General features: G+C 41.5%; 1 protein-coding gene and 1 long non-coding RNA gene across 3 annotated transcripts in view; both read left to right on the top strand.

Annotated features, from left to right (window-relative positions):
• Positions 1–8,442: 8,442 nt before the first annotated feature.
• On the top strand, positions 8,443–10,869 carry tac1 (tachykinin precursor 1). 2 transcript variants are annotated; one of them, XM_023959561.1, is made up of 5 exons: positions 8,443–8,779; positions 9,407–9,509; positions 9,613–9,636; positions 10,571–10,627; positions 10,708–10,869. In XM_023959561.1, exons 1-5 carry the CDS (start codon positions 8,663–8,665, stop codon positions 10,752–10,754), a joined length of 348 nt encoding a protein of 115 aa, XP_023815329.1. In that variant the 5' UTR covers positions 8,443–8,662; the 3' UTR covers positions 10,755–10,869. The 2 variants fall into 2 exon arrangements, with proteins under 2 accessions (XP_023815329.1, NP_001139465.1); NM_001145993.1 differs by lacking the exon at positions 9,613–9,636 and having other exon boundaries at positions 8,653–8,779; positions 10,708–10,768.
• A 4,923-nt stretch (positions 10,870–15,792) lies between these two features.
• LOC111948243 overlaps positions 15,793–26,966 on the top strand; it is a 46,232-nt gene continuing 35,058 nt past the window's right edge. The window contains exons 1-2 of the long non-coding RNA XR_002874196.1: positions 15,793–15,837; positions 17,539–17,675. This is a non-coding gene — a long non-coding RNA (uncharacterized LOC111948243). The remainder of the gene's footprint in view (positions 15,838–17,538; positions 17,676–26,966) is intronic.

Here is a 26,966-nt window from a genome sequence, read left to right as displayed (position 1 = left end):
TCTGATGCTCTCTTCTCTTTAGGGATCCTTTTGTTTAACCTAGGAGTATGTTTCAACCATAGAGGTTCGTGCAAGTGGCTTCATCAGACTGAGTGGTGCAGGATCATAGACGGCATATATCACTGGACAAAGCAGGTGCGACATTCCCCGCAGAAAATGCCTCACCTCTGGCTCCAGCAAAATAAATCCAATTCAGGCACCATTTTTCCACAGTATGGTTGCCGCCATTTGGAGCCAGTCGGCAGTGATTGGCCCGAGTGCGTCTGAGTCCCATTTCTATGGAAATTACTGTCACCAGTCATGAGTAAGCTTGTTGAAAGTCCACACTTCTTCCATGGAAAGCAGCTAGTTCGAAAAAATGGGAACCAGCGGGCACCACATGCTTTTACTCAGGCATCTGAATGGTCAGCTTAAAACTGGAATAATTTGCGATATAGAAGAAAAATATCAGAGCAAGAATTGTTATTCTGACAACTAGAATGACTGAGTAATAGCTGTTTATTTCTCAATACAAGTCTATGGGATTTTGGCTTCTTAGAGCCAGCGGGTACGTCCTATGTGCAACATACTGGTTATGTGCAGGATTCAGTCCAAAGACATACATTATCCTCCAGGTGGACACCCACATTCCCGCAACTGATTGGCTTGTTAAGGGACACGAAGAAGAGAAACCAGAGTGGAAAGCCTCTCCTGATAGGGTCGTTGGGTGTGGTCTCACTGGAGTTTTTTGAAAACTAATGAAAGGGCAGCATGGTAAAAAAGGACACAAATGGTGTCTGAGGCCTCCCCCTCTGTTCAGTGAAAGGTTATTAACAAGTACATGTAGTGCTTCTCTGACCCCTCTTGGCCCCCACATTCAAAACGTTTGATTGACAGACTCTCCCCAGGTTTCAGTGGAAGGGGTGTGGATTTCCAACAAGCTCACTCCTGATGGGCGAGAGTGGTTGCCATAGAAACTTTGACTTAGACTAACTCGGACCAATCACTGCTTACTGATGTTGTACGTGGTGATGTCCATATCTAAAAAAAAAAAAAGTTGACCAAACTTCATGTCGTTGGAGCCAGCAGCTGCTGATCATGTGACTGAAGGTTTGACCCAGCATGCACTGCTTTGTAAAGGCCAAAGTGTTTGCTTGATTCCCTACGTCAACCCCGCATTCACATACGCACTCCATAAGATCTGATGGGGGGGTTTCTTCATCCTGACGTCTGAGCTGATTGGTCTTCAGGTGCTCTAAAGTCAGTGGGGAGGGAGGTAAACAGGTGTGCAGCTCCTGTGTTGACAGAATCAAGTTCATTTCCCGTCCGACGCTGATCAAACACGCACCAGATGACAACGAGGCAACAAAACCTCTGCTTGATTTAGTCAATAAAAGTTACTATCTTGTGAGCGGATATTAAGTGTCTGTCTTCACTGTGTGGTTCCTCATTAAACCATCAGGTGATTCAAAACTCCGACGGTTAGGATTAATGATTTACAGCGGGAGTCGAAGGGGAGTGGGGTCAGAGCTTCTGGGCAACAAAAACAGAAGCTCTTTGAGATTCATCAAACATTACTGAGAGACAAATGTGACAATGAGTGTGTTTGGGGCCAATGAATGTTTTTTCTTCCTTTGCAAACTCTCCTCTACATCATATATTTGCAGCCCAAGACCATCTGTATATTTCATAAATTATAGTTTCATCTAACAGAAGGAGAAACTAAACCTGCCTGGATTTAAACCGGGTTTAAATAAGGTGACAAACGTTCAAACATCTGTGAGACTCTAAGGAATCACAAATGGAGAGAATTTAGAGCAGTGAAGAACCTCAACCAGCATGGACCAGAAAGACTCCAAGAGCAGAAGCAGTTCTTAGAATGAGATACTTTAGTTAAACAGGAAAACAGAACCGAGATGACAACTTAAATCTATATTTCATATTTGTTCCAGTAAAAGATCTTTGTGGTCAAACTAATAAAAAATCTACAGAGGGACACATTCTTTCCTCACAACTCATGAGCTGCTGTACACACAAAGATTATAAACTTAAAATATCCCTCGCAAAGAAATGTTTATCTTGCTGTGACAAGAAAAATACACAACTTTAAAATGTTGCAAGTCACACAAACCCAACCTGCACCTTGTCATGGGTGAAAGTGTACAAGCTGATCTGAGCTCTGTGGGAGCGCAGCGCAGCTGGTGACTGAAGCAGTACCCAAAGAATCAAGTGGGAAACACTTCCTTCAGTCTGTTTCATTTCAAAAGCATCTGTATGCTTTGGCTCTTGCAAAATAACTTAATTTCCTGCTTAAAGGCCCGTTCACACCGGGACGAATTTCGCCGGTGATTTTCGCCGACGTTTAACGCCTCGTGACTAAACAAAGGGCACCAATGTGAGTTTGCACACCAACGCAAAAAAACGCCACGCGTCAAAGCGTCACTTTTTAAAAAACACCTCGGGTTTGTTTTTTTGGTTTGACGCGCAGCGTCGAAATCTATTCGACCAATGAGAATGGGGCTTTTGCTCACGTGTCAGGAGCTTCTGAAGTTACAGTAAAACACTACTTGGAGGCGCTCAAACACAAAACTCCCTTTCTGAGCACACATACCAGCGAAGAAGATAGACGCCAAGTAGCGTCTACACTGCCGAGAGAGAGATAATGACGGACATTCAAAATTTTCCCCGAACTGTTTTCTTTGTATGATTCTGACAAGCGTGTAAATACTTGCTCTCTTCTTCTGAGTGAAAAGCGACTTTAAGAAGCGTAAAATTGCGCAGCGCCACCTTGTGTACAGGAGTATTTCTGTTTACATTAAGCGCCATCTAATGTCAGGGAATGAAATTGCATGTTCACTCGGCTCATCGTCAGCGAAAATCGCCTGGGTGTGAACACAAAAAACGTGGCGAATAACGCTGGCGAATAACGCCTGGCGAATATTCATCCCGGTGTGTACGGGCCTTAAGACCGAAGTCACGTAAAGACCCATCGGCCGAAATCCTCGTCGGACAGCGCCCAACGACGAATGACGAACCCAAGAAACTCTCATGAATTATGTATATCACGTATCACAAAAAACCGAAATTACATATGTGGAAAATGAGCAAAATGTATGTAGTCTTTGTGGGACATGGTCTTTACCAACATAAAGTTTTCCATAGCGGCGCAAAGCTGTTAAGGTTAGTCTGGTTAAATCTGTCCAAATGAGTGCTCAGCTGCTTTGTCACTGCAGCATTCTTTACTAATTTGGAAAATGGCTCCTTTTTCTGGCTGTTGCTGCTGCCACTAATCACACTGATTTTCAGCACCTGCTTCTCTCACTATTTAAGCTCCAGATCTATGGTCAGTGGGAACCAAACTGTCAGGTGTCACACGATTCGGGCCCAAAGGGCTCCTTCTGCTCTGCTCTGACTTGTCTTTCTCTTGAGACCTTTTCTTAGGAAACAAGTCTGATCCTGCTTGTCTGCATCCATGAGGAACTTTGCCACTTCTTCTTGACTCTTTTACTGGGTGGCTTCACTGTGTATGACTTGCTCTGTATCTGTGAAGCACAGCAACATGAAAAGACCTTTTTAGTCTACAACAGTTCAAAGCAGATTTTTGCATAGCTACTATACAACTGAAGGTGCTTTCCCTCCATTACTGAGGAGAACAAAACAAGACACGTCAGCATGACTTCAATAGAACATTCACCTGCTTCTTTCCTGAGTCATAGAGGGCATTGTCTCTTTGGTCCTTGCTTGATCAGAGTTGATCAAATGGTGATCTGGAATGGCAGGCCACCTGATTGGTTGTCCAGGTCTGGTCCACCTTGTAACAAGGGGCACTGTTCCTACTTTAAAAACAAACCTGGTATGGTTTACTTCAGTGTGCAGATGGATATGTTTGATGAAGCGTCAATTATGGAAATGTTGTAAAAAGTTTGACTGGTAAACATGACGAGCTGATGTTCCAATAGTAGCTAAAATGGGGTCCGTTAACTCCTTAATCTTGAAAGGGATTAAGCGGGTTCCGAAAATGGGTTGGGTGGATGGATTTTTTTTAGTTTTCGGTAAAACTGCCTCCAGTTGGGCAGCTGTTAAAATTGCCGTACTTACCCTGATGGTTTGGTCCATTTCCATGTTTTGTGCGGAAAGTGGTTTGTGTGAAACCAAACCAAGTAAGTATTGAAATTCAGTCTACTAACTAAACTATAGCATTATTACACTGATCTGTTCAAGTTCCAGTGCCCCCTGTGGTTTAGGAAGAATCACTGCAGTTTCCTCCTCCACATGCATTTTTACAATCTTCCTTTTCCTGACTGATAACCCTCCTGAATTCCAGTCTTCATCCCAAGCGTGGATTATTTTTGATTCAGTTGATCTTCATTCTGTACAGCAACAGTTTGAGGACATTTGGTCACAAAGTACCTGGAAGTGAACTTCATAAGAAACATCTGAACTAAGATGTCTGAGAGCGATCACGACATGTGACACGGCTGTCCTGAGTCCTGGTCCTCGAAGACTTTTGCGTGCTTTAAATTGAACTCTGCAGAGGCCAGATAGTGAGGCTATTCAAAACAGGGAAACAAGTAGAACAGGAGCTGTGGACAGAACATTCAGGACTAAGATTAACATTAAATTGAAAAAATGTAAACCCTTGATGAAACAATATTCTTTTAATTTTAAACAGCCTGATTCTGGAAAAGGTACACAGCCTTTTCTTCAATTAAAAAGATTCATTTTAAGATTTAAATACACTTTTGCTTATATTGCAAAAGAAAAATTTTGGAATAAAGTTGTGACGATAGTGGTCGTAAGTTAGACAGAAGGAGCATGCTCTTTGACTGCAATGTGCTTGCCTTTTTTTTTTTTTACTTCATGGAGTCTGACTTAGTGTCTGGTTTCCACATAGCCATTACAAAGGACAAACAGGAAATCTGAGCCGAGCAGACAGTTATGGACCTTCTTTTCTCTTTAGCATTTTTTTTCCTAAGTCAGAAGACTCTTTTCTAACAAGGTTAGGAAAGTTTTTGTCTCTGCAGACTGTTTGGTCAAAGATAGAAACGTGGAACTGACATTTACGTCTTTGATTTGAAGAATGAAAAAGCATCAACATTTAACTGTATTTAAATTGATTCTATTCATAAAGATAATCTTTAACTAATTAAACTATCAGGCTATTGTTGTTTTTCTTTATGCAGATGATTCTTTCATCTTCAGTTCAAGAATTTCTAAACTCCAGCAGGATCTGATAGGTTTGTTTACAGGACAGCATAGAGTCTGAGGCAGTTACTCACCCAGAAGATCAGGGTCCTGATGACCGATAATCCCTGTGTTCATGAATTTGCACATGTAGGTGGTGTCTCCATGTGGGTCTAACCCGGAAGCAAATGGGTCATCTTCATGACCCTGAAGGCAGACAGGAGGAAGCGTTTAGATCAGGTCTTTAGACTTCTCTTAAACTGTTTGAAGTTCAATATCTGCAGCTGCTTGTGACTTGAGATAAGAGCCTCACGCGCACAAACTGTCGATAATCGAAAAGGCGTCAGGATTACACAGCGCTGATGCGGGGTGTCAGTTAGGTGGTGGACATGTTTGTTAAAGTAAGATAACTGTCAGCACTCACTGTGATAATCAATGGATGGGTGGCGGGGTGCAACAATTCAGGTTAATATCCAACCTTAAAAATAAAAAAAAATAGAATTCTCAGAAAAGTGAAAACTGATTTTAAAAAAAGGATTGAAAAAATTGGGGGAGGTTCCAATGAAGCAGCAACTTTGTTTTAGAATTCTTCTCTGGGCTTTTTTTTGTCATGCATTTGAATTTTTTAGAATGTCTTGTGCTTCCTCATAAGCTCAGGAGCAGACAGCTAAGGCGATCCTCTTCTCTTGAGAACACGTTGGTCCTGGAAACAGCAAGTCCATTTTAGACATCTGCTCAAATTTTTAACCCTAGCTTTGGTTGTGGCCAGCAAACAGGGTATTTGAAGAGGAGCAAGATTCCACCGGAAGAAGATAAAGAAGCATTTCGCCTGTGATGCTTTTACTGTGAGGACAGAAGTTTCTACAAATCCATTAAACAGATTCAACTTTTTGGCATCTAAACTTTTCACAAAGCTTCACCTCAGGTTTCAAATTACTTCCCATCTAAAAATGACTGTTGACCCTTCAGCTTTTTTATTGTGTTTTTGACAAAGGCACACAGATTGTGCCGATGGTTGTGTGGATTCTGGCAGAGGCTCTGCTGTAAATGTGAATGAACTAGCGTAAGGAGCCCAATGAAGATGTGCAGACTGAGGCAGGAGTCTAAGCAGCCGCATGTCCAGCGTCAGCATGACGATGAAGCTTCTCCTCGTCCCTAACAGGCTCTCATCAGTATTCCTTTCACAGCAGCTTGCTGCCCACGAGCGAGCATCCATTACCGAGATGAAGCTCAAGAGATGAAGCTCCATCAGAAGGTCACGGGTTTTTCCGACACAGAACTGTGAGCGCAAAAAGTATTCAAGTTTTCAAAAGAGGAATGAGGGTAAGGGTCAGAAATTCAAAAAAGTTTTGCTTTCAAAACTGGAAAAATACAAATAAAAAGAAGTCCTCTGCATAAATCTCATTTTATGAATCTGCATCTTGGGAATTTATGCCTCTGAATAATCAGACAGATTTTTGACTCGAAGCCTGAATGGGATGCACAACTGTGACCAGCCGAAAAGTTGGAGGGGTCCAACTGCGAGTCTGGTTCGACCGATATTTTTGTTTAGATAATAAATCACAGATAAGGTGAACAATTCCAACCGTAATCCCCCAAAGCGAGTAAGAAAGTGGACAACTCTGGAAAGGAAAAGGTTCTCCAACAGGAGAGAACCTCCAGCAGAGGCAGACGGTGCACCATCTCAGATTGAGGCAGAAAAATGATTTCACGCACGAACACTTCAGAACACTGTCATCTTTATGGTTTCTCCGGTAGCTTGGTTGAGTTCAAGTGTGTAGTGAATTTGGTTCTACTGTAGAACTCTATGGCAGCTCTATCCTCTGTTACTGTTCCTTCTCTTGCTGTTTGACAATGGAACACGATGCCTCAACTGTTGGGTTGTTGGTCTCCTTCATGTTCTGGGACAAAGAGTTGGCCTAAATCTGAGTGTCTAAAGCTAAGTTCACACTGGGAATGTGACGCGTGATTAAGAACAGGCTAGTTCTTAAATGCGCATTTAGCCCATGGTGTTCACACTGAACAAGCATCTTTTTCATCTATCTATCGATCGATCGATCGATCGATCGATCGATCGATCGATCGATCGATCGATCGATCGATCGATCGATCTATCTATCTATCTATCTATCTATCTATCTATCTATCTATCTATCTATCTATCTATCTATCTATCTATCTATCTATCTATCTATCTATCTATCTATCTATCTATCTATCTATCTATCTATCTATCTATCTATCTATCTATCTATCTATCTATCTATCTATCTATCTATCTATCTATAAAAATATTTGAACCTCTGACATAAAATACATGGCAAACACAAAAAAGGCTCAGACAAACAAGAAATATACAAAATTTAAATTTAGCTACATTTGCTGGTCTTTTACATAATATCTTCTGCGCCTAGCAGTTGTGTGTTCAGGGCATTTATTTGTATTTTTTCCACTATTGTTGAGCCATAGAGGTGATGTGGGGACTTATTAAGGCCTTCGTTACCAGCGGGCGTGTAACAAAGATGTTAAGGTGTTGTTGTGCTGTAATGGTGCTGTTCAATTAAATTAAATAGCAGAAAAGCAACTAAGTACATTTTCTCTTTTTCAAGACAGATTCTCTGCAGAAATGCTGCTCACATTGTTGCTGAAATCTGTTTTAGAACAAAAAAAAACAAAAAATTTCTTAGACTAAAAGCGCAAAAATATCGGAAGATTAAAATAATTCTTTTAAAATCCCCTTTTCTTTCCAGTTCAAAGCTCGCCTCTTTGGATCTTCTGTCTCCATCTAACCCTACATTCTGCTGTCACCTCGCCCACACTGCTGTCCTCCACCACATTCACGCTCATCCTCTTTTCACCTCAATGTTCCTTGGAAATTCTGACATCAGCCTTTAACCCTTCAATGTTTTCACAAAAATCCATGAATATTGATCCTATGCTTCCTTGTCACTCCCAAAGAAAGACGAGCTAAAAGCCTAAACATCAACAATTCCGAAAAGTAAAGAGGTTAACGTTTGTATGAGCAACTGCTGCACGTGCTCAGAACTGCAAAGACCTCCTGGTTCATTCATATCTGCAGCTCCTTCTCTCATTGGTCAGAACGGTTCTGAGCCCGGTTCAAAGTCCTGGTCATGGCGTGGTTTGATGTATCTTACTAAAGAGGGCTTTTTCTGTGGGTGGGGCACTGAAATTGTAGACACGCCCTGTGGATGAGGTGCACACGTGCATTTTTGGAACTTTCTAAATGTAAATCTAGTTTTACTTCATATGAACATGAAGTTACTTTTTTACAAGCGGGGCACGTTACTCTAGTAATCCTGCTTCTTACTAAACGACGACGCAACAAAACCGCGTGGGGACAGAAGAAAAGGAGGCGCGCGCGCCCGGGACTTGTTGCGCTAGAAGAAAGGTAGCGGCGCGCGCGCGCGCGGCACCGCCTCCGCGCGGCGCCCAGATAAAGTGTGTCAGCGCGGACGATGCAACTCTCAACGCTTGAACCATGAAGCTGCTGCTGCTGCTGTCCGCGCTCGTGGCTCTGCTCACCGGCGTGCGCGTGCTCTGCCAGGACCCCGAACCCAAGGAGGACGCGGACTACTGGACAAGCACGAACCACCAGGTCAGATCCGCCGACTGCAACTGGAAGGGGAAAGACACAAGTAGTACTGATTGAATTTAAGGTTTTATAGTTTTATTTTCACTTTTATTTTTATTATTATTATTATTATTATTATTAGAGAGGAGCAGCAGTTTTTCATTTAATTCTGCACATTCTGTAGTTGTGTTACAAAAGTCTGGAAATTTCAGAGACAATTCAAACTACGTCCACCCCCTATAATAATAATAATAATAATAATAATAATAATAATAATAATAATAATAGATTAATCCAGAGAGAAATTTCGCAACATCTCTTTGGTGATTTGAGTCTGAGTAGGGCCTGGATCGAACCAGGATTGGCTGCTGTGCACCAGCGTTCGGACAGTAGCTGCTTCCACATGTCCGGTCTGCTCCGGCACAGCCTGATGAATAAGGCTGCCACAAATCATGGGGAGGAAGACACCCACTAATGTGTTCAGAAGAGATCCATCCTGAGAGACTGAAATAGAAACTGAGAAGAAGGGACAATTATTCACTGCTGGATGGGGTGGGGGGCATTTTATTCTGGGTTTCTATTTTATCTGCTGTGGTCATTTGAGCAGATAGAGTTTTAACACTCTGGATTTGATCCCCCCCACCCCACCAGGACGGCTGGCTGTCCAGCGAGCCGCTCAGAGAAATGCTGCTGAGGATGACGAGGAAGCCGCGGCCGCATCAGTTCATCGGCCTGATGGGGAGGCGCTCCACGGGTGAGGGCTGTTCCATTTGTGTGTGTGTGTGTGTGTGGATGAGCCGCTCACACTCTATGTCTCTGTTTGCCCCCACCTCCACCCTACCCTTACCCCCCTCCAGCAAACGCACAGATCACCAGGAAAAGTAAGTGTCCATTCTGATCTTCAGTTTTTTTGTCATGAAGTGAGAATTCGGTCCCCCACCCTTCCCCTCCAGCTTCTTGCATGTTCTTGCTGCTGAAGCTCCGATTCAAGCCCTCGGGAGGAGACACCCTCATCACGACCCCCCCCCCCTTCCCAACACCACCTCCCATACCTTCCTGAGAAACAAAAAGCTGAAATTTCCTGTTAATCAGTGCTTTGAAGTGAAGGTGGGAGGGAAACGGGGAGGGGTGGGCTTTATTTATGGACAGTGTTTGAGCTCAGCAGCGGTTCTCCTTATTTAATCTGTCAGACGTGGGGGGGTGCAGAAAAAAAGGGAGAAGCGTGGTGGGGAGTCCGCCCTCTTTGTAAACATTTTTAATTAGTCGCCCCCTCAGGGATGGAGCGGTGGCAGCAAAGCGAGCGTTCGCCCAAGCGCACACGCACTTGCACAGCTGTCAGTCACGATGAAGAGGAAGGACTACCCTTCATCATTGCTTCAAGGACACAACTGTTTAGACGGGGACCCCCCCACCCCCAACCTGGAGCGAGGCCATCAGCTTAATACATATTGATCTGTCAGTTATACAGCCCCCCTTCCCTGAATGTGATTGACGGGCAGCTGCTGTCGGTTGTCGGATGTCAGGCTCCTCTTCCTCACAGTCGGGCCCGCGTCCAGATGATGAAGATGTTTTCCATCAGGGTGCCAACTGCCGCTCTGTAAAGAGAAGCGGTCAGTTTAGATTTCTCCAGGGAGCAGCCGCTGCAGATTCAATCGCTGCGATCGGAGAGGAGCTCCAACCAATCAGAAACCGCTCAGGGTCAAAGGTCACAGGGAGGCTTGACTGGACACAAGTGTGAAAGATGGGTTAGGTCTGATGTGCTACATGAACGCGTGCCACGAATTCCCACTAATCCGTGTCATATTTGCCCTGAAGGACATAAAGTGAACTCGTTTGTGGGGCTGATGGGAAAAAGGAGCCAAGAGGAACCAGGTGAGTCCACTTTCACCCAAATGAGCCTGAGGTTCTGCTGATTTCTCTGGCAGTGATCCGAGCCTGTCGTCTTTCTGCAGAGTCATACGAGTGGAGCACAATACGGACGTACGACCAGCGGCGCTGAGCACCTGTCATCTTCTTGTCTTGCGTGTGTGTTGGGGGGGGGGGGGGTATTTTTTTTCCTTGCTATGTATAAATGTTAGCTGAATAAAACGACTGTTTTCATGTTCTGGTGATGACTCTACCTGTGCCCGTCTGGTTTGTACCAGCAGAAGCTGGGCAAAAGAAAGTGGGGAGGAGGAAGGAGTGTTTCTGTTTCGTCTTTTTTTTTTTTTGACAGCCTCCATCTGCTGCAAACCCTGACAAATGGGTCCCATCCAAGTCAGTTTTACCTGAGGGGGGGGTTCATCACTGCAGATGTCTGTTAATTTCCATCCAACGCATCTGGATAGATTCCACACCTTTAAGCGCTTCTCTTTACGTGTCTGCATGTGTGCTGTATTGACGCAAACCGCCCCTACCGAGAACATCAAATGACCATCAACAAACTTCATCAAGAATTCTGCACCAGAGGCGCAGTTCAGAAATTCTGGAGTGAGGCAGCGCTGCACCCTGGTGGTTTTGTGGAAGAACATCATTTTATTAAAACCTTCCAGTACACACACACGACACAACTACCTTCTAAGCATGACAGACTAGAGCACACCTGCACGCATGCATGCAAATGCACACCTGCAAACATACATGTGCGAGTGCACATTGTCATACTCACATAAACGCACATCTGCACAACACACATCTGCAGACACGTGGGAGTGCACACTTGCACCACCCCACACGAGCTTGCACCTGCATGAGCACATACCTGCACACACAGACAGTCGCACATGGGTAGTTTCACATTGTTGATGCTCGTTTGTCGATGAAAGAAAACCCACCATGTTCACCAAACTTAAAAAAACTATATATATATTTTTTTAAAGTTATTTAAAAAATCTTTTATTCACATCTCTTGGTTTTTTCAAACTACATCTTCAGATAATATATTTAATAAATAAAGCATAGGTTTCTCTGGTTTTTGAACTGAGCCCCAAGACTCTTTTCTGGGGCCGCTTTACTTCATCACCTCCTCCTACTACTCAAAATATTTTCACTGATTAGCCGATAACTCTCAGCTTTCAAATTCAATTTCTTTGTTAGATTTTTCTGACCTCACATTTTTTTTGTTTTAGTTTCCTGATGGAACTCACACGGTTCACCAGTGTTCTGCGCTGTGTAACCCTTGTGCTATCTTAGATGACCCCACCCTTACATTGACGTGTTCTCCCTACCATGATAAAGGTGGAAAGATTTCATGTAATCCATGGACAACAGTGAAGATCACAAACCATTGAAGAAAAAAGGTTCAGCGCACTGTCTAGTGGGTCTAGATGACCCAACTCCCAATGTTAAAGTGCCTAGGATAGCACAAGGGTTAATGCTTACTCACAGTCTATATGTTTGTGGTAGTAAGCGTCATCTTTACAAGTCAAGTCCTTGTTTCAGACTCTTTTCACTGACCCTGATTAAGCCTTTGCCTTTGACCATATTCATTTTGGACGGCTTTACAGATTACTTTCTTGGATAAGTCCCTGTTCCTGGTTAGCACTCACTTCATTGCGAGAAGGCCCTGGTTGGATTTCAAGCTGGATCCTTTCAATGTGGAGTTTGCATGTGTGGGTTGTCTCTGGGCTCTCCAAAGCATGATTCATAGCATGTTTTGGTGACTTCAAATTGTCCCTTAGGTGTGAATGAGCATGTGAGTGGTTCTTTGTCTTTGTGTGGTCCACAATGGACTGGAGAGCTGTCATGGATGTACGCACTTTTGCCAAAAAGAGTAGCTGGGTAGGTTTTAGCCACCCTGTGATCCCCAAACGGTCGGAAAATGGATGGAAATACCTTCATAGCACAAAGCTCAGCTTTTGTAATTATTTTCTAAGGTCCTTTGAAAGACTCAAAGTCCAAGAATGTATTGGTATTTTTATCCTCTACTTTTAAATATCAATTCTTCATTTGTTTTTAGGGCTTCGGTTTTGCAGTATAATTCCAGAACAATAATTAAAAACTTTTATTTTGATATCCTTTTCAAATTCTTTTTTAGATTTTCCACTCAAAGTATCGGGTTCTCACGAAGGACACCAGCCATGGTTCACACAGATTCTCTTTGAGGCCGTGTCACTCAGCCACTACATACATTTTGCGCATATTGCACAGATGAAAATTGGTCATACGTGTACAGTGGTGGAAAAAATTGTTGGTACCCCTCAGTTAAAGAAAGAAAGTCCACAATGCTCACTGAAATGACTTGAAACGTTCAAAATTAAAAATAAATTAAAATCTATTGAAAAGTAAATAATCCAAATCAGCCATTACTTTTGAGTTGTTGATTAACAGAATTATTTAAAAAAACAAACTAATGAAATAGGGCTGGAAAAAAAAAGATGGTATCTCCATAAAAGCCCAGGGGGTCATGATGAACTCAGGTATGTCCTTTAATTGACATCACAGCTGTTTTCAAACCCATAATCAATCAGTCTGACTATTTAAAGGGAGACAAATAGTCACGTTGTTGTTTGGTGAAAAGGTGTGAACCACACTGAACATGGACAACAGAAAGCCAAGGAGAGAATTGTCCCAGGACATCAGAAACAAAATTGTAGACAAACATGGTAAAAGTAAAGGCTATAAAACCATCTCTAAGCAGCTTGAAGTTCCTGTGACCACAGTGGCACATATTATTCAGAAGTTTAAGACCCACGGGACAGTAGCCAACCTCCCTGGACGTGGCCGGAAGAGGAAAATTGATGACAAAATGAGGAGACAGATAGTTGGAACTGTATCCAAAGAGCCCAGAACAACCTCCAAAGACATTAAAGGTGAACTCCTAGATCAGGTTACATCAGTGTCAGATCGCACCATTCGTTGTTTGAGCCAGAGTGGACTTCATGGGAGACGACCAAGGAGGACACCACTGTTGAAAGGAAATCATAAAAAAGACAGACTGGAATTTGCAACAATGCATGTTGACAAGCCACAAAGCTTTTGGGAAAATGTCCTTTGGACAAAACTGGAGCTTTTTGGTAAGGCACAGCAGCTCTATGTCCATAGACTGAAAAATGAAGCATCCAACGAAAAGAACACTGTCCCTACTGTCAAACATGGAGGAAGCTCCGTTTTGTTTTTGGGCTGCTTTGCTGAATCTGGAACAGGCTGTCTTGAAGTTGTGCAAGGTCAAATGAAATCTCAAGATTATCAAGGCATTCTGGATAGAAATGTGCTGCCTAGTGTCAGAAAGCTTGGTCTCAGTCGCAGGTCATGGGTCTTCCAACAGGACAACGATCCAAAACACACAGCCAAAAAACCCCAAGAATGGCTCAGAGAAAAGCGTTGGACTATTCTGAAGTGGCCTTCTATGAGTCCAGATCTGAATCCCATTGAACATCAGTGGAAGGAGCTGAAACATGTCATTTGGAGAAGACAGCCGTCAAACCTGAGACAACTGGAGCAGTTTGCTCATGAGGAGTGGGCCAAAATACCTGTGGACAGGTGAAGAAGGCTCATTGACAAATACAGAAACCGTTTAATTGCAGTGATTGCCTCAAAAGGTTGTGCAACAAAATATTAAGTTATGGGTCCCATCATTTTTGTCCAGCCCTATTTCATTAGTTTGTTTTTTAAATAATTCTGTTAATCAACAACTCAAAAATAATGGCTGATTTTGATTATTTAATTTTCAATAAATTTTAAATTTATTGTTACTTTAGAACGTTTCAAGTCATTTCAGTGAGCATTGTGGACTTTCTTTTTTTAACTGAGGGGTACCAACAATTTTGTCCACCACTGTACAGACGTGGAAAAAGTGAGAAAAGTTGTGGTCTTGACATGACATTTTCACAAATGTATCACAGACAGTGTGTGATTTTTGCAGTCTAACCCTGCTATCTTAGATGACCCCACCCTCACATTGACGTGTTATTCCTACCATGACAGAGGTGGATAAAGGTGGAAAGATTTCATGTAATCCATGGACACCAGTGAAGATGACCCCACTCCCTATGTTAAAGTGTCTAGGATAGCACAAGGGTTATATGGAATTTATTGGTGATTTGTGCGTCAATTACGTAATTTAAATGTGATCTGTGTGGCATGCACGGGATATAAAAGTTAGACATTGATGTTATATACGTAGAAAGTCTGTTACACATATGTTGACATTAGTGATGGGTGTACATTACACACTTGGGCCTCTAAAATCAGGTTTTAACATCGGAATCATACATTTTGAGTTTATCTGGGATGAGGAGAGGCCCTAAGCATGGGTGTCCTTCTTGGCCACTCTGCTCCCTCACAGCCTTTTAGAACAAACCTGATTCAAGTGATCGACCGAAAGAAGTGCAAAGACAACTGGGAAACAAGCAGCAGTGGCTCTGAGGATTGGAGTGGGACACCTCTGCCCAATTTCCTGAGTGGCTCTCCCACATTTAAGATGCTGTTTTACTACTTAGGTCTTGTATTACTTAAGTCAGTATTTTTCAACCAGTGTGCCGCGGCACACTAGTGTGCCGTGGAAGATGGTCAAGTGTGCCGTGGAAAATTGCCCTCATTAACTGATCTAAAAACATTAACCATCTCCAGGAAATCAGCTTTTTGTTCATCCAAACAGGTCCTGATAAAACACTGAGTAGTTAGGAATATAAAAGATCATAAAATACTTTTTTCTTTGTTTTAATTGATTCTATTAAAGACATTTTGATAAGAATGACGGCAGCGCGATTTAGCTGCAGCTATAACTGTTTTCTGAAAAGTCCCGCAGCTTTTACTGTCTCCACGACTCCACCAATCATTCTTGAAGGCTTAATCACATGTCCTCAGTCTGACCAATCAGAAGTGGTTAAAGTCTCCACTTCCTTGTTCCAATTTAGCTCATAACTCACTCATTTCCCACAAAAACACCAGCTAAAGCTCGTCTTTAGCGGTGGAGCTTTCCACAGAATCTGGTATCAGACCGTGGAACAAGTGAACAAAACCATGAAGCTCAGAGACGCAAGTCTTTCTGCCGTTTTCTGGCCGTATTCACACTACATCTCCCATGATGCATTGGGATAGCGCCTCAGCGTACATGAGTCGTCCTTGTTACACGGATTGAAACCACAACGGACATACAGTTTGTATGTAACTTAACTTTTATTACATCTTTTAGAAAAAACATCTGCAACTTCCTGCTTTTTCTGCCACAATTATCACAAAAATGCGCGTCAGATTGCCGGGGGGGGGGGGGGGGGGTGTAGATCAAAACAGACTATGAGTTTTTTTTTTTTTTTTTTGGGATGCTGGTGTGCCGCGGGATTTTTGTCAAGGTTAAAGTGTGCCGTGGCTCAAAAAAGGTTGAAAAACACTGACTTAAGTGACCGAAACTCTGAAAAAAATGTTCAGGACTTTGAGTTTCATTACCTGGTAAGACAAGAAGAAATCCTCAGGAGCCTCAAAAACCAGATATTGTGCAGTATCTCTGGTTCTATGGAACTTTGCTGTTGAACTTGGGGAACTAGGAAGTGATGAAAAAAACACCTTAATGCTTCAGAACAGGGAGAATGATGTTATGTTCAAGAGAACAGCATTGGTTCAAAACACACGCTGATGGAAAGAAAGAAAATAGGCTAGGCAAAAACTTTGCATAGCAACCGCGCGATCACATGCGTCCTGGACGTGGAAGCCCAAAATTCTGCGCGTTTGCATAGACTTTTCATTGAAAGTGGTGGCTTGAACGTGAGTCGACACAGCCAGTTTGAAAGGCAGCATAATTGTGTGGATGAATTGAAACCAACCCTGGTTGAAGGATCCCACTAAACATTATAAAGCAACGTCCACCTTGTACATATGTACTTAAAATCAGCAACATTTCTGAACATTTCTCTACATCCCACCTGCAACGGCACATTATTATTTCACATCCATGAAATTTGTCTCTCTGACAAAATCACAGACTGAGACAAAGCATTAGGTTCTGTTCCATCAGGGAGAGGTTTAGAAATGCAAGTCAAGAGAAAAATCTGTCATGACTGCAGTCTCGTTTGAACAGAGACTGCAAAGTTAAACAAAAATACAAGACTTTGGATTAGGTTTAGAACTGGATGCAGATCTAAATGATGGCACCGGTCTGGTTCTGATCTCTTTACAAGACTCTGCAGTTGGTGTCCTGACCACAGACTCTGTTAAAGTCTGAGTGTCCTCAACAAACGATCGATCGGCACCAAAAATGTACCTCATTGAGAAACTCCAAATGAAGCGGTGCAGATGAAGTTCATTGAATTTCTTTCTAAAACCTTCAACTTCTCAATTAATTCAGTGGCAGCTGAAACATGAATGCACTCACCACACACCCCAAGTCGTTTTTCAGTTGCACCCACTCAGCATTTCTATTCTTCACATTCCCACGGGAGCAATCACTTAGTTTCATTCATTCAAGGAATTTTTGCCTTTAGCCGCTTCATTTTTCTTGACTTGTGGTTATTGATTACTGCACTTCCCAGAAAAAAACCCAGAGTTGCTGCCAAGTCGTGCCATAGCTAATAATTCAATAATAATTCAATTCGATTTCAGATCAGTTTCCAAGAAGATGTCGCCAATAAACAAGCTTGTGTCCTCCTGCCAAATGATTTTGCATCATTTCATTCAAGCTTTTACTGGTAGAAATGTTCAATGTCTTCAGACAGGTGTGAATGATGTTTTCCATGAATGAAAAAGAGCTGCGAGTACTTCAAAGTCCTCCGTTATACTCTTGCCTTTCTACTCTGTAAGTTTAGATATTTGGATTTTGTGGATCATAAGAGTAACATTTTTTAAATGTTCTGTCTTTTTTTCCATTTCAGCGCCTCACCATGAATCACACAAAGTCTTTGGAATTCCTTCTCCTACTGAAGTTGTGGTTTTTGTGGAGTGTTGCTGCTTCAAAATCTGCCATCGTTCTGTGGATCATCTTGTCGTAAAAGGTTGCCCAAACACACAGGTAACGGCATTTACTGAACAGATCTGACTCCAGAATCGAGGCTTGTTTCATTTATTGGAGGAGCTGAAAATGATGATGATGTTTAAAGTAGTAAATATGATCAGTCAAGAGGAAAAAAAGGACAATATATACTCATATAGCACTTTACTTCCTTCCTCGAAGGCTTCATGTGCTAAACAGGCACAGTCCCATTCACACACACATTCACACACTGAATACCTTGGGCCACAAGAGGCAAGGTGGAGATCACTGTCTTGCCCAAGGACACTATGGACATATGGGCGGGTGTGAAGAAACTGGATTTTCTAGAAAGGACTGTATTAAATTTTAGTTCGTAACCCCGTCAGTTTCTTACACACAGAAATAATGAATAACGACTCAGAGACAAAACTTAGCTTTTGTGGAGGTTTTACTTCGTCCAAACACGAAGGGGACAGACATGAACATGGTACATTCAAAGTCCGAACCAAAGAGTTCAGGGATGGGCTTTGGTATAAAAACCCTGCATTTGCATATTCAGAAGATCGTCCGATGGACCTCGTGTGAAAATCACGCCCACAGGTTACTGCTGGAGAGAAGCTCCAAGGCTAAAGTGAAGATAAGTCTGAGGCCTGCTCAGCAGAAAACATGCACAGAAAAGAGGGAGTATGGGAAGAAACTGTTAGAACAATAGTTTGGCTGTGCTTTCTTCAAATGTAATATAATTTTGAGATGACAATACATGCTCAGTGAATTAAGTTTAAACCATTAGTGTAATAAAAGTTAAAGGCAGTTTCTAACTATTCTTCACAGCGGGCAAGGCAGGAATAGAATCTCCAAACTTCCGATTAGAGGTTGCCCATCCTAACACTGCAACATGACCGCCAACAAGATCAACTTTGTTATTTACTGTTTGAAAAGCTTTAAAACATATATAAAGTACATCAAAACACAAAGACACATTTCAACATTTGCTCATAAGACCCATTTATTAAAACAAAACACTAATGACGTCTCTGAACTCAAGGGATTCCTACAAATTCTTAGCTATGTGCTAACACACCAAATATGTCATAGCTGGGTGCAGCTAATGATGCATCTTCAAGTTTCTCGTTGAAATTCTGTTTGTGTCTTTCTCTACCCACAGAAACAATCAAACACTTGGAGTGTCTTTTTCCGTATTCATATATTTTAACAGTTTAAGAGTTAGCAGCTGCACGGTGGCGCAGTGGTTAGCGCTCTTGCCTCACAGCAAGAAGGCCCCCAGTTCAAGTCCTGGCTGGGGGACCTGCAACAGAAGATCAATGGGGGCTTCGACTGTCCAAAAACATGCTTCATAGGATAATTGGTCACTCCAAATTGTCCTTAGGTGTGAATGTGAGTGTGCATGTGTGTTTGATATGTGTGACCCTGCGCTGGCCTGGCGACCTGTCCAGGGTGTCCCCTGCCTTCGCCCATAAGTGACCAGGATAGGCTCTGGCAGCCCCGTGACCCTGAAAGGGACAAATGGAAGAAGATGAATGAAAAAAATGAATGAACACATATTTTAACAACTACTATTAGTTTTCTGGTTATAACAAAACAACAAAAAAGACGGAGTAAAAATAAAGTCCTGAGAGTATCAAGGAGCTTTGTTTCTACGTTTCCTTGGAAACAACAAATTGATGCTGTCAGAACCAGTAGTCTGCTCAGAGTTGACATTCCAGGCTGAGCAACCCCACATGTCCTTTAGTCAGCACTGACCCGGCACCTTCTTTGGAATGTGTGTTTTCAAGAGACTCTATGGGGTAAAGTGTGAACAGCAGCCATAGAGGCTGTCAAACACCAAAGTGAGTCCTCAGCATTGTCTGGAAGTCATGTGTGAACAGGAGGTGACGGGCAGGACCGCCCAGTAGTGAATGCATGTTTGTGGTTTCTCCAATGTTAAGGGTCTACTCACACTGCGCCTTCACACAATTGTTAGCTTAGTCCATCTTTTGTCCATTGCTCACAACAATCCTGGTCTGAACACAGATGTTAACCAAACACACAGCTGAACTGAAAAAAAAAAAAAACAAAGCTTGACACAGAGCACCGTTCCTGTCTTATCTAACCCTCAGTTTGATCTTTAGTTTATGTTTGTTATCTGACAATATGTTCATTTGCTTTTTGATCCAGTTTTGACCAATTTTGGTCATTAAATGCTCTTCCCCTGAATGTTCTACTGTGAATGCAGGTGTGTTAGACAAAAAACAAAATCATAAAGTTACTAATGAAAGACTCAGGTTAGGGATACCTGATGACCATGGATGGAAAGACTGTAGAACTGCAGGAGTTTTTTTAGTTTTTGCTCAGAGGGAAATTGAAACAGGCACACTATAAGGAGAAAGAGTGACATCTAGCGGTCATTTGATGAAACTGACTCAACAAAGAAAACAAGCAAAGGACGAGTATGGAGTCCTATACTGTTCATAATTAAATAAATAAATATTTGATTAAATAAATAAATGTGACCTCATGCAAATACACAGTCAACCAATAAATCTCTGATAAATATATAAAAAGACCATGAAATGGTGAAAAACCTGCACACTGATTTTAAATTAGCCATTATATTATTCAATATATTTCATTTTGCGTTAAAAACCTGTTCATTATTTTAAAAAAGCATTTTAAAATATTCATTTTATTCATGTTGAATATTATTATAATTCTACTTCTTTTTTCAGAACCTTGGATTTCAAAATCAATATTTTCCAAAGTAGCTTTGTTTTTATTTCATGTTGCTGTTTTTCACAATGGCGTATTTATTTCATAATGAGCTTTTTCAGCAGAATGGGTCTATCTGTCAATCAAACCAGACAAGGCGGAGACACTTTTGTGATTGGCTACTCCTTTACTCAGACATGAGCAGCAGCACCCCGACTACATCGATCGAAGATGCTTCAGCAAACGTGACGGCGCGATGCCCACTCCTCAACACTAGGGGGAGTATGCACCTCAACACATCCACAGTGTTACCAGATATTGGGCAGTTTTGGTTCTAAATTTGCGGATAAAAGTGGTTTTGGGCGAATGTGCATAATTCAGGTGGTTTTGAGGTCGTTTCTGCAATTTTCATCTTCTCATGAACATCTAGTAGTGGTCTAAGTTAGGCTGGGTGGTTGTTGGAGTTCCACCAAGCTTCTATGAACTGGAGTTCCAACAACGCACCATGCCGCGTGAGGGAGGGGCTACCGCTAATGTTTTTAGCCTGATAGCCACATGGAGCGTTTGCCTGTGCTTATCTCAGTAAAAATGCATGGATGCACAATGCACATGGAGTGGTAAAAGATGTGGGGCCTGTTTCAGAAAGGAGGTTCGACCAACTCTGAGGTTGAACTTGAACTCTGAGTTGGTCAATCGGGAGATTAACAACTCTGAGTTTTCTGTTTCAGAGAAGCTGATCCGAGTTAGGTCAATCAATTCTGAGTGGACTGATTCGGAGGTGAGCGTGAGCACCGCGACTATAAGAAGCCATTATCAATGGAGCGCAGATATCACGAGTCACCATGGCAACCGTGAAAAAAAGAGGTCTGCATATTTTTCGCCAGCTGAACTTGACGTGCTGCTGCAGAGTTACAGTGAATATGAGCACATATTCCAGAAGAAAAGCAACACCGCTGCATCTGCAAAACAGAGACAGTTAGCGTGGAAAACATAGCTGCTCAAGTTAATGCCTAAGTTTGCATTTAAATCATTGTTATAAAATATTGGCTGTAATAACTTTTTAAATAGCGTACGGTGTGAAATAAAAAATGGTGATATTTAGGTGTACTTTTGAAGTGTTATTCCTGGTGTAAATGCATGAAATGCTGCATAGTGTACAGAACCAGTCTGGGGAAAAATGCCTTTAACGTCGGTAATGTTTAGAGGACTTTTTTGTTAACCTTCCCCTCTTGCAAACGTTGGTCAGTTTAATATTAATACATGCAATTGTGTTTTTAAAAGTGAACTTTTGTCTACTGTTGAACCTTTCGCTGCGCGAGGACTTCTCCTTTCTTTTCTCTCGTCTTTCCGACCGTGGTCAAAAGCGCAGGGGAGATTTCCTTCAGGGCCGAAGGGAATTCTCCTTCGGGGTTCACTTCCTGTTGGAAACCCTCAACCTCCAGAGCGGATTAAGAATGACTCCAAAACAGTTATTCTGGGAATGACACCTTCTCTTTATTTAACTAAGTGCTCCGTCCTCCGAACACACAATATATTCCCCGCACACACCTCTGCTCCGTGCTCACCCCCCCCCCCCCATCTGCACCTGCAATCGCCCCTCCCCTTGTCTCTCGTGGCTCGCACCCCGCTCAACACTCACACACTGCAACACTACCCTTGTATTGATCAAGTGGTATAGGTTTATATGGGATTAAGAAAGTAAGCAGTGCTAGCAAATTGTGTTTCCATAAAATAATTGTTACATTAATCTAATTCAATGTCCCTGATTTCATTTTCATGTAGATGCAATCCTGCAGGAATTAAAATAACATGGCAGCAGTTAAAAGTGAAAAAGAAATCGAGTCTTCTCAAAAGTAAATAGGTAAATATAATTCTCTATGAATTAATGCAGCCTCCTCGTCTATTGGGTCCTCCAAAAAAGGACAAGCCATTCTTGTCACTTAGGCTACGTTCACACTGCAGGCTGAAACGACCCAATTCCGAATTTTTTGCCCCTAAGCGGCCCAATTCCGATCTTTTCATGACAGTCTGAATGACACAGATCCGATCTTTTCAATTGCGACCCAGGCCCCGTGGATTTGCCGTCCTGATTCCGAATTGTAGCCGTTCTTTTCAATTGCGACCGCCGTCTGACCGGCCAGGCGACTTGATTCCGAACTTCCAAACAGCTCTTAAACGATGGTTAAAAACAAACCAGTCCTGCAAACATTAGTTATTGTTGTTTTTCTGTGACTGTCTTGGAATTTTTAGACTTGCTTTTTATTGTAATAACCTTTGTAAATATTTTTACCTCTAATATTGTGCTATTTCATTGTGTTGTAAATGTAAGTGTTGATATTTTTATCCTGTCCTAGGACAACAGATGAAATTTAGCTCCTGTGCTAACTCTGGCATATTTATGTTAAAGCAGCTGCTGAAACATTGTTTAATATGCATTGTCCTAATTCAAATAAATAAAATAAATAAATAAATAAATAAACTGTACGTCATCGACACGCAACAAACGTCATCATTTTGCGTTGAAGTAGGCGGGAACGAGAACGTAAACATCAACCATGGTGGACGATTCTGCTGAGATCAGTCAGTGGAAGGGAAGGGAGGTCACGGATTGGATTAATATTTGGGGTGATCGCTCTTTTCAGGCCAAACTCCAGGGCTCTGATCGCAACTGGGCGGTTTTTGAAAAAATTCCAGCTAAATGGCAGAGCGTGGTGTTGAACCTTTCCCGCGATAACTTTTTTTCCTTTCTCCCCTTTGACCGTGCTCAAGCGCGGGGGACCCGAGGCGATCCTCCTCCTCCTCCTCCTCCCTGTTCTGATCCTTAGATTCTCCAGAACGGGTTAATAAAGAGTCCATAGCATTTATTCTGGGGGAAACCTTCTTTTATTACCGCCCTCCTTCCTCCGTAACACACACAACATGAATGCGCGCCCACACTGCCCCCCCCCCCCCCTATTCTCTATCGCGGCACGCGCTTGCACACACACACAACTGGTGTCAAGCAAGCCCTCTCTCGTCGAACGGCTGTCAAGTGAGCCCTCTCTCGAAAACGGTGTGCCACTTTTTTACATACATCGCGGTAACTGCAAGAAAACCTTCATTCGAGTAAATGCAAAAAGTAAGAACTGTCATACTCATATGTATATATTTACACATAAGCCCCTCCTCCCTGTATATAACTATATATTTATATGTGTATATTTAATTATATGTTTCAGGTGAATTATCAATTAAAGACGAAATTAAAATCATTTGTTGAAGAGGATTTACTGTAATGTTCACTTAATTTTAGGAAAAAAACTCCTACTTTCCACAGACTCATTTCACTTCTCACTTATAGTATCCCACCTGTTGATGTCACAATATAAGTTTCAGAGGGATCTGATGTGGAATTTCAACATAAAACCCAATTGAAATCTGTTATGACAGCATTATCGCCACATGTTGACAAAGCTGTAAATTGAAAAATCCTAGTTTCCACAGACTCATTTCACTTCTCACTTATAGTATCCCACCTGGTGAGGCCACAAAAAAAGTTTCAGCAGGATCTGATGTGGAATTTCAAAATAAAACCCAAGTGAAATCTGTTATTACAGCATTATCGCCACATGTTGACAAAGCTGTAAATTAAAAACTGCTAGTTTCCACAGGGTAATTTCACTTCTCACTAATAGATACCCACCTGTTGATGCCACAAAAAAAGTTTCAGAGGGATCTGATGTGGAATTTCAAAATAAAACCCAATTAAAATCTGTTATTACAGCGTTATCGCCACATGTTTACAGAGCTGTAAAATGAAAACTCCTAGTTTCCACAAACTCATTTCACTTCTCACTTATAGTATCCCACCTGGTGAGGCCACAAAAAAAGTTTCAGCAGGATCTGATGTGGAATTTCAAAATAAAACACAAGTGAAATCTGTTATTACAGCATTATCTTCACATGTTGACAGAGCTGTAAAATGAAAGCTCCTAGTTTCCACAGAGTCATTTCACTTCTCACTTATAGTATCCCACCTGGTGATGTCACAAAAGAAGTTTCAGAGGGATCTGATGTGGAATTTCAAAATAAAACCCAATTGAAATCTGTTATTACATCGTTATTGTCACATGTTGACAATGGTGTAAATTGAAAACTCCTAGTTTCCACAGACTCATTTCACTTCTCACTTATAGTATCCCACCTGGTGAGGCCACAAAAAAAGTTTCAGAGGGATCTGATGTGGAATTTCAAAATAAAACCCAATTGAAATCTGGTATAAATGCGTTATCGCCATATGTTTACAGAGCTGTAAAATGAAAACTCCTAGTTTCCACAGAGTCATTTCACTTCTCACTTATAGTATCCCACCTGGTGATGCCACAAAAAAAGTTTCAGATAGATCTGATGTGGAATTTCAAAATAAAACCCAATTGAAATCTGTTGTTACAGCATTATCGTCACATGTTGACAGAGCTGTAAATTGAAAACTCCTAGTTTCCACAGACTCATTTCACTTCTCACTTAAAGTATCCCACCTAGTGAGGCCACAAAAAAAGTTTCAGAGGGATCTGATGTGGAATTTCAAAATAAAACCTAATTGAAATCTGGTATAAATGCGTTATCGCCATATGTTTACAGAGCTGTAAAATGAAAACTGCTAGTTTCCACAGAGTCATTTCACTTCTCACTTATATTATCCCACCTGGTGAGGCCACAAAAAAAGTTTCAGAGGGATCTGATGTGGAATTTCAAAATAAAACCCAATTGAAATCTGGTATAAATGCGTTATCGCCATATGTTTACAGAGCTGTAAATTGAAAACTCCTAGTTTCCACAGACTTATTTCACTTCTCACTTAAAGTATCCCACCTGGTGAGGCCACAGAAAAAGTTTCAGATAGATCTGATCTGGAATTTCAAAATAAAACCCAATTGAAATCTGTTATTACATCGTTATTGTCACATGTTGACAAAGCTGTAAATTGAAAACTCCTAGTTTCCACAGACTCATTTCACTTCTCACTTATAGTATCCCACCTGGTGAGGCCACAAAAAAAGTTTCAGAGGGATCTGATGTGGAATTTCAAAATAAAACCCAATTGAAATCTGGTATAAATGCGTTATCGCCATATGTTTACAGAGCTGTAAAATGAAAACTCCTAGTTTCCACAGAGTCATTTCACTTCTCACTTATATTATCCCACCTGGTGAGGCCACAAAAAAAGTTTCAGAGGGATCTGATGTGGAATTTCAAAATAAAACCCAATTGAAATCTGGTATAAATGCGTTATCGCCATATGTTTACAGAGCTGTAAAATGAAAACTGCTAGTTTCCACAGAGTCATTTCACTTCTCACTTATAGTATCCCACCTGGTGAGGCCACAAAAAAAGTTTCAGCAGGATCTGATGTAGAATTTCAAAATAAAACACAAGTGAAATCTGTTATTACAGCATTATCGTCACATGTTCACAGAGCTGTAAATTGAAAACTGCTAGTTTCCACAGAGTCATTTCACTTCTCACTTATAGTATCCCACCTGGTGAGGCCACAAAAAAAGTTTCAGCAGGATCTGATGTGGAATTTCAAAATAAAACCCAATTGAAATCTGTTATTACAGCATTATCGTCACATGTTGACAGAGCTGTAAATTGAAAACTCCTAGTTTCCACAGACTCATTTCACTTCTCACTTAAATTATCCCACCTAGTGAGGCCACAAAAAAAGTTTCAGAGGGATCTGATGTGGAATTTCAAAATAAAACCCAATTGAAATCTGGTATAAATGCGTTATCGCCATATGTTTACAGAGCTGTAAAATGAAAACTGCTAGTTTCCACAGAGTCATTTCACTTCTCACTTATAGTATCCCACCTGGTGAGGCCACAAAAAAAGTTTCAGCAGGATCTGATGTGGAATTTCAAAATAAAACCCAATTGAAATCTGTTATTACATTGTTATTGTCACATGTTGACAATGGTGTAAATTGAAAACTGCTAGTTTCCACAGACTCATTTCACTTCTCACTTAAAGTATCCCACCTGGTGAGGCCACAAAAAAAGTTTCAGCAGGATCTGATGTGGAATTTCAAAATAAAACCCAATTGAAATCTGTTATTACATCGTTATTGTCACATGTTGACAATGGTGTAAATTGAAAACTCCTAGTTTCCACAGACTCATTTCACTTCTCACTTAAAGTATCCCACCTGGTGAGGCCACAAAAAAAGTTTCAGATAGATCTGATGTGGAATTTCAAAATAAAACACAAGTGAAATCTGTTATTACAGCATTATCGCCACATGTTGACAAAGCTGTAAATTGAAAACTCCTAGTTTCCACAGACTCATTTCACTTCTCACTTAAAGTATCCCACCTAGTGAGGCCACAAAAAAAGTTTCAGAGGGATCTGATGTGGAATTTCAAAATAAAACCCAATTGAAATCTGGTATAAATGCGTTATCGCCATATGTTTACAGAGCTGTAAAATGAAAACTCCTAGTTTCCACAGAGTCATTTCACTTCTCACTTATAGTATCCCACCTGGTGAGTCCACAAAAAAAGTTTCAGAGGGATCTGATGTGGAATTTCAAAATAAAACCCAATTGAAATCTGGTATAAATGCGTTATCGCCATATGTTTACAG

This window comes from Oryzias latipes, chromosome 11, assembly GCF_002234675.1.
Source record: "Oryzias latipes chromosome 11, ASM223467v1".
NCBI lineage: Eukaryota > Metazoa > Chordata > Actinopteri > Beloniformes > Adrianichthyidae > Oryzias > Oryzias latipes.
The sequence above is the reverse complement of the archived record's forward strand: the minus strand, read 5'-3'. Positions and strand labels throughout refer to the sequence as shown.

Excerpts from the sequence above, each read along its gene's own strand:
- tac1 (XM_023959561.1), top strand. The coding sequence starts at position 8,663 with ATGAAGCTGCTGCTGCTGCTGTCCGCGCTCGTGGCTCTGCTCACCGGC. Across the intron at positions 9,637-10,570 it reads CGCACAGATCACCAGGAAAA|GACATAAAGTGAACTCGTTT; the intron begins GTAAGTGTCCAT and ends TTTGCCCTGAAG. Across the intron at positions 10,628-10,707 it reads AAGGAGCCAAGAGGAACCAG|AGTCATACGAGTGGAGCACA; the intron begins GTGAGTCCACTT and ends GTCTTTCTGCAG.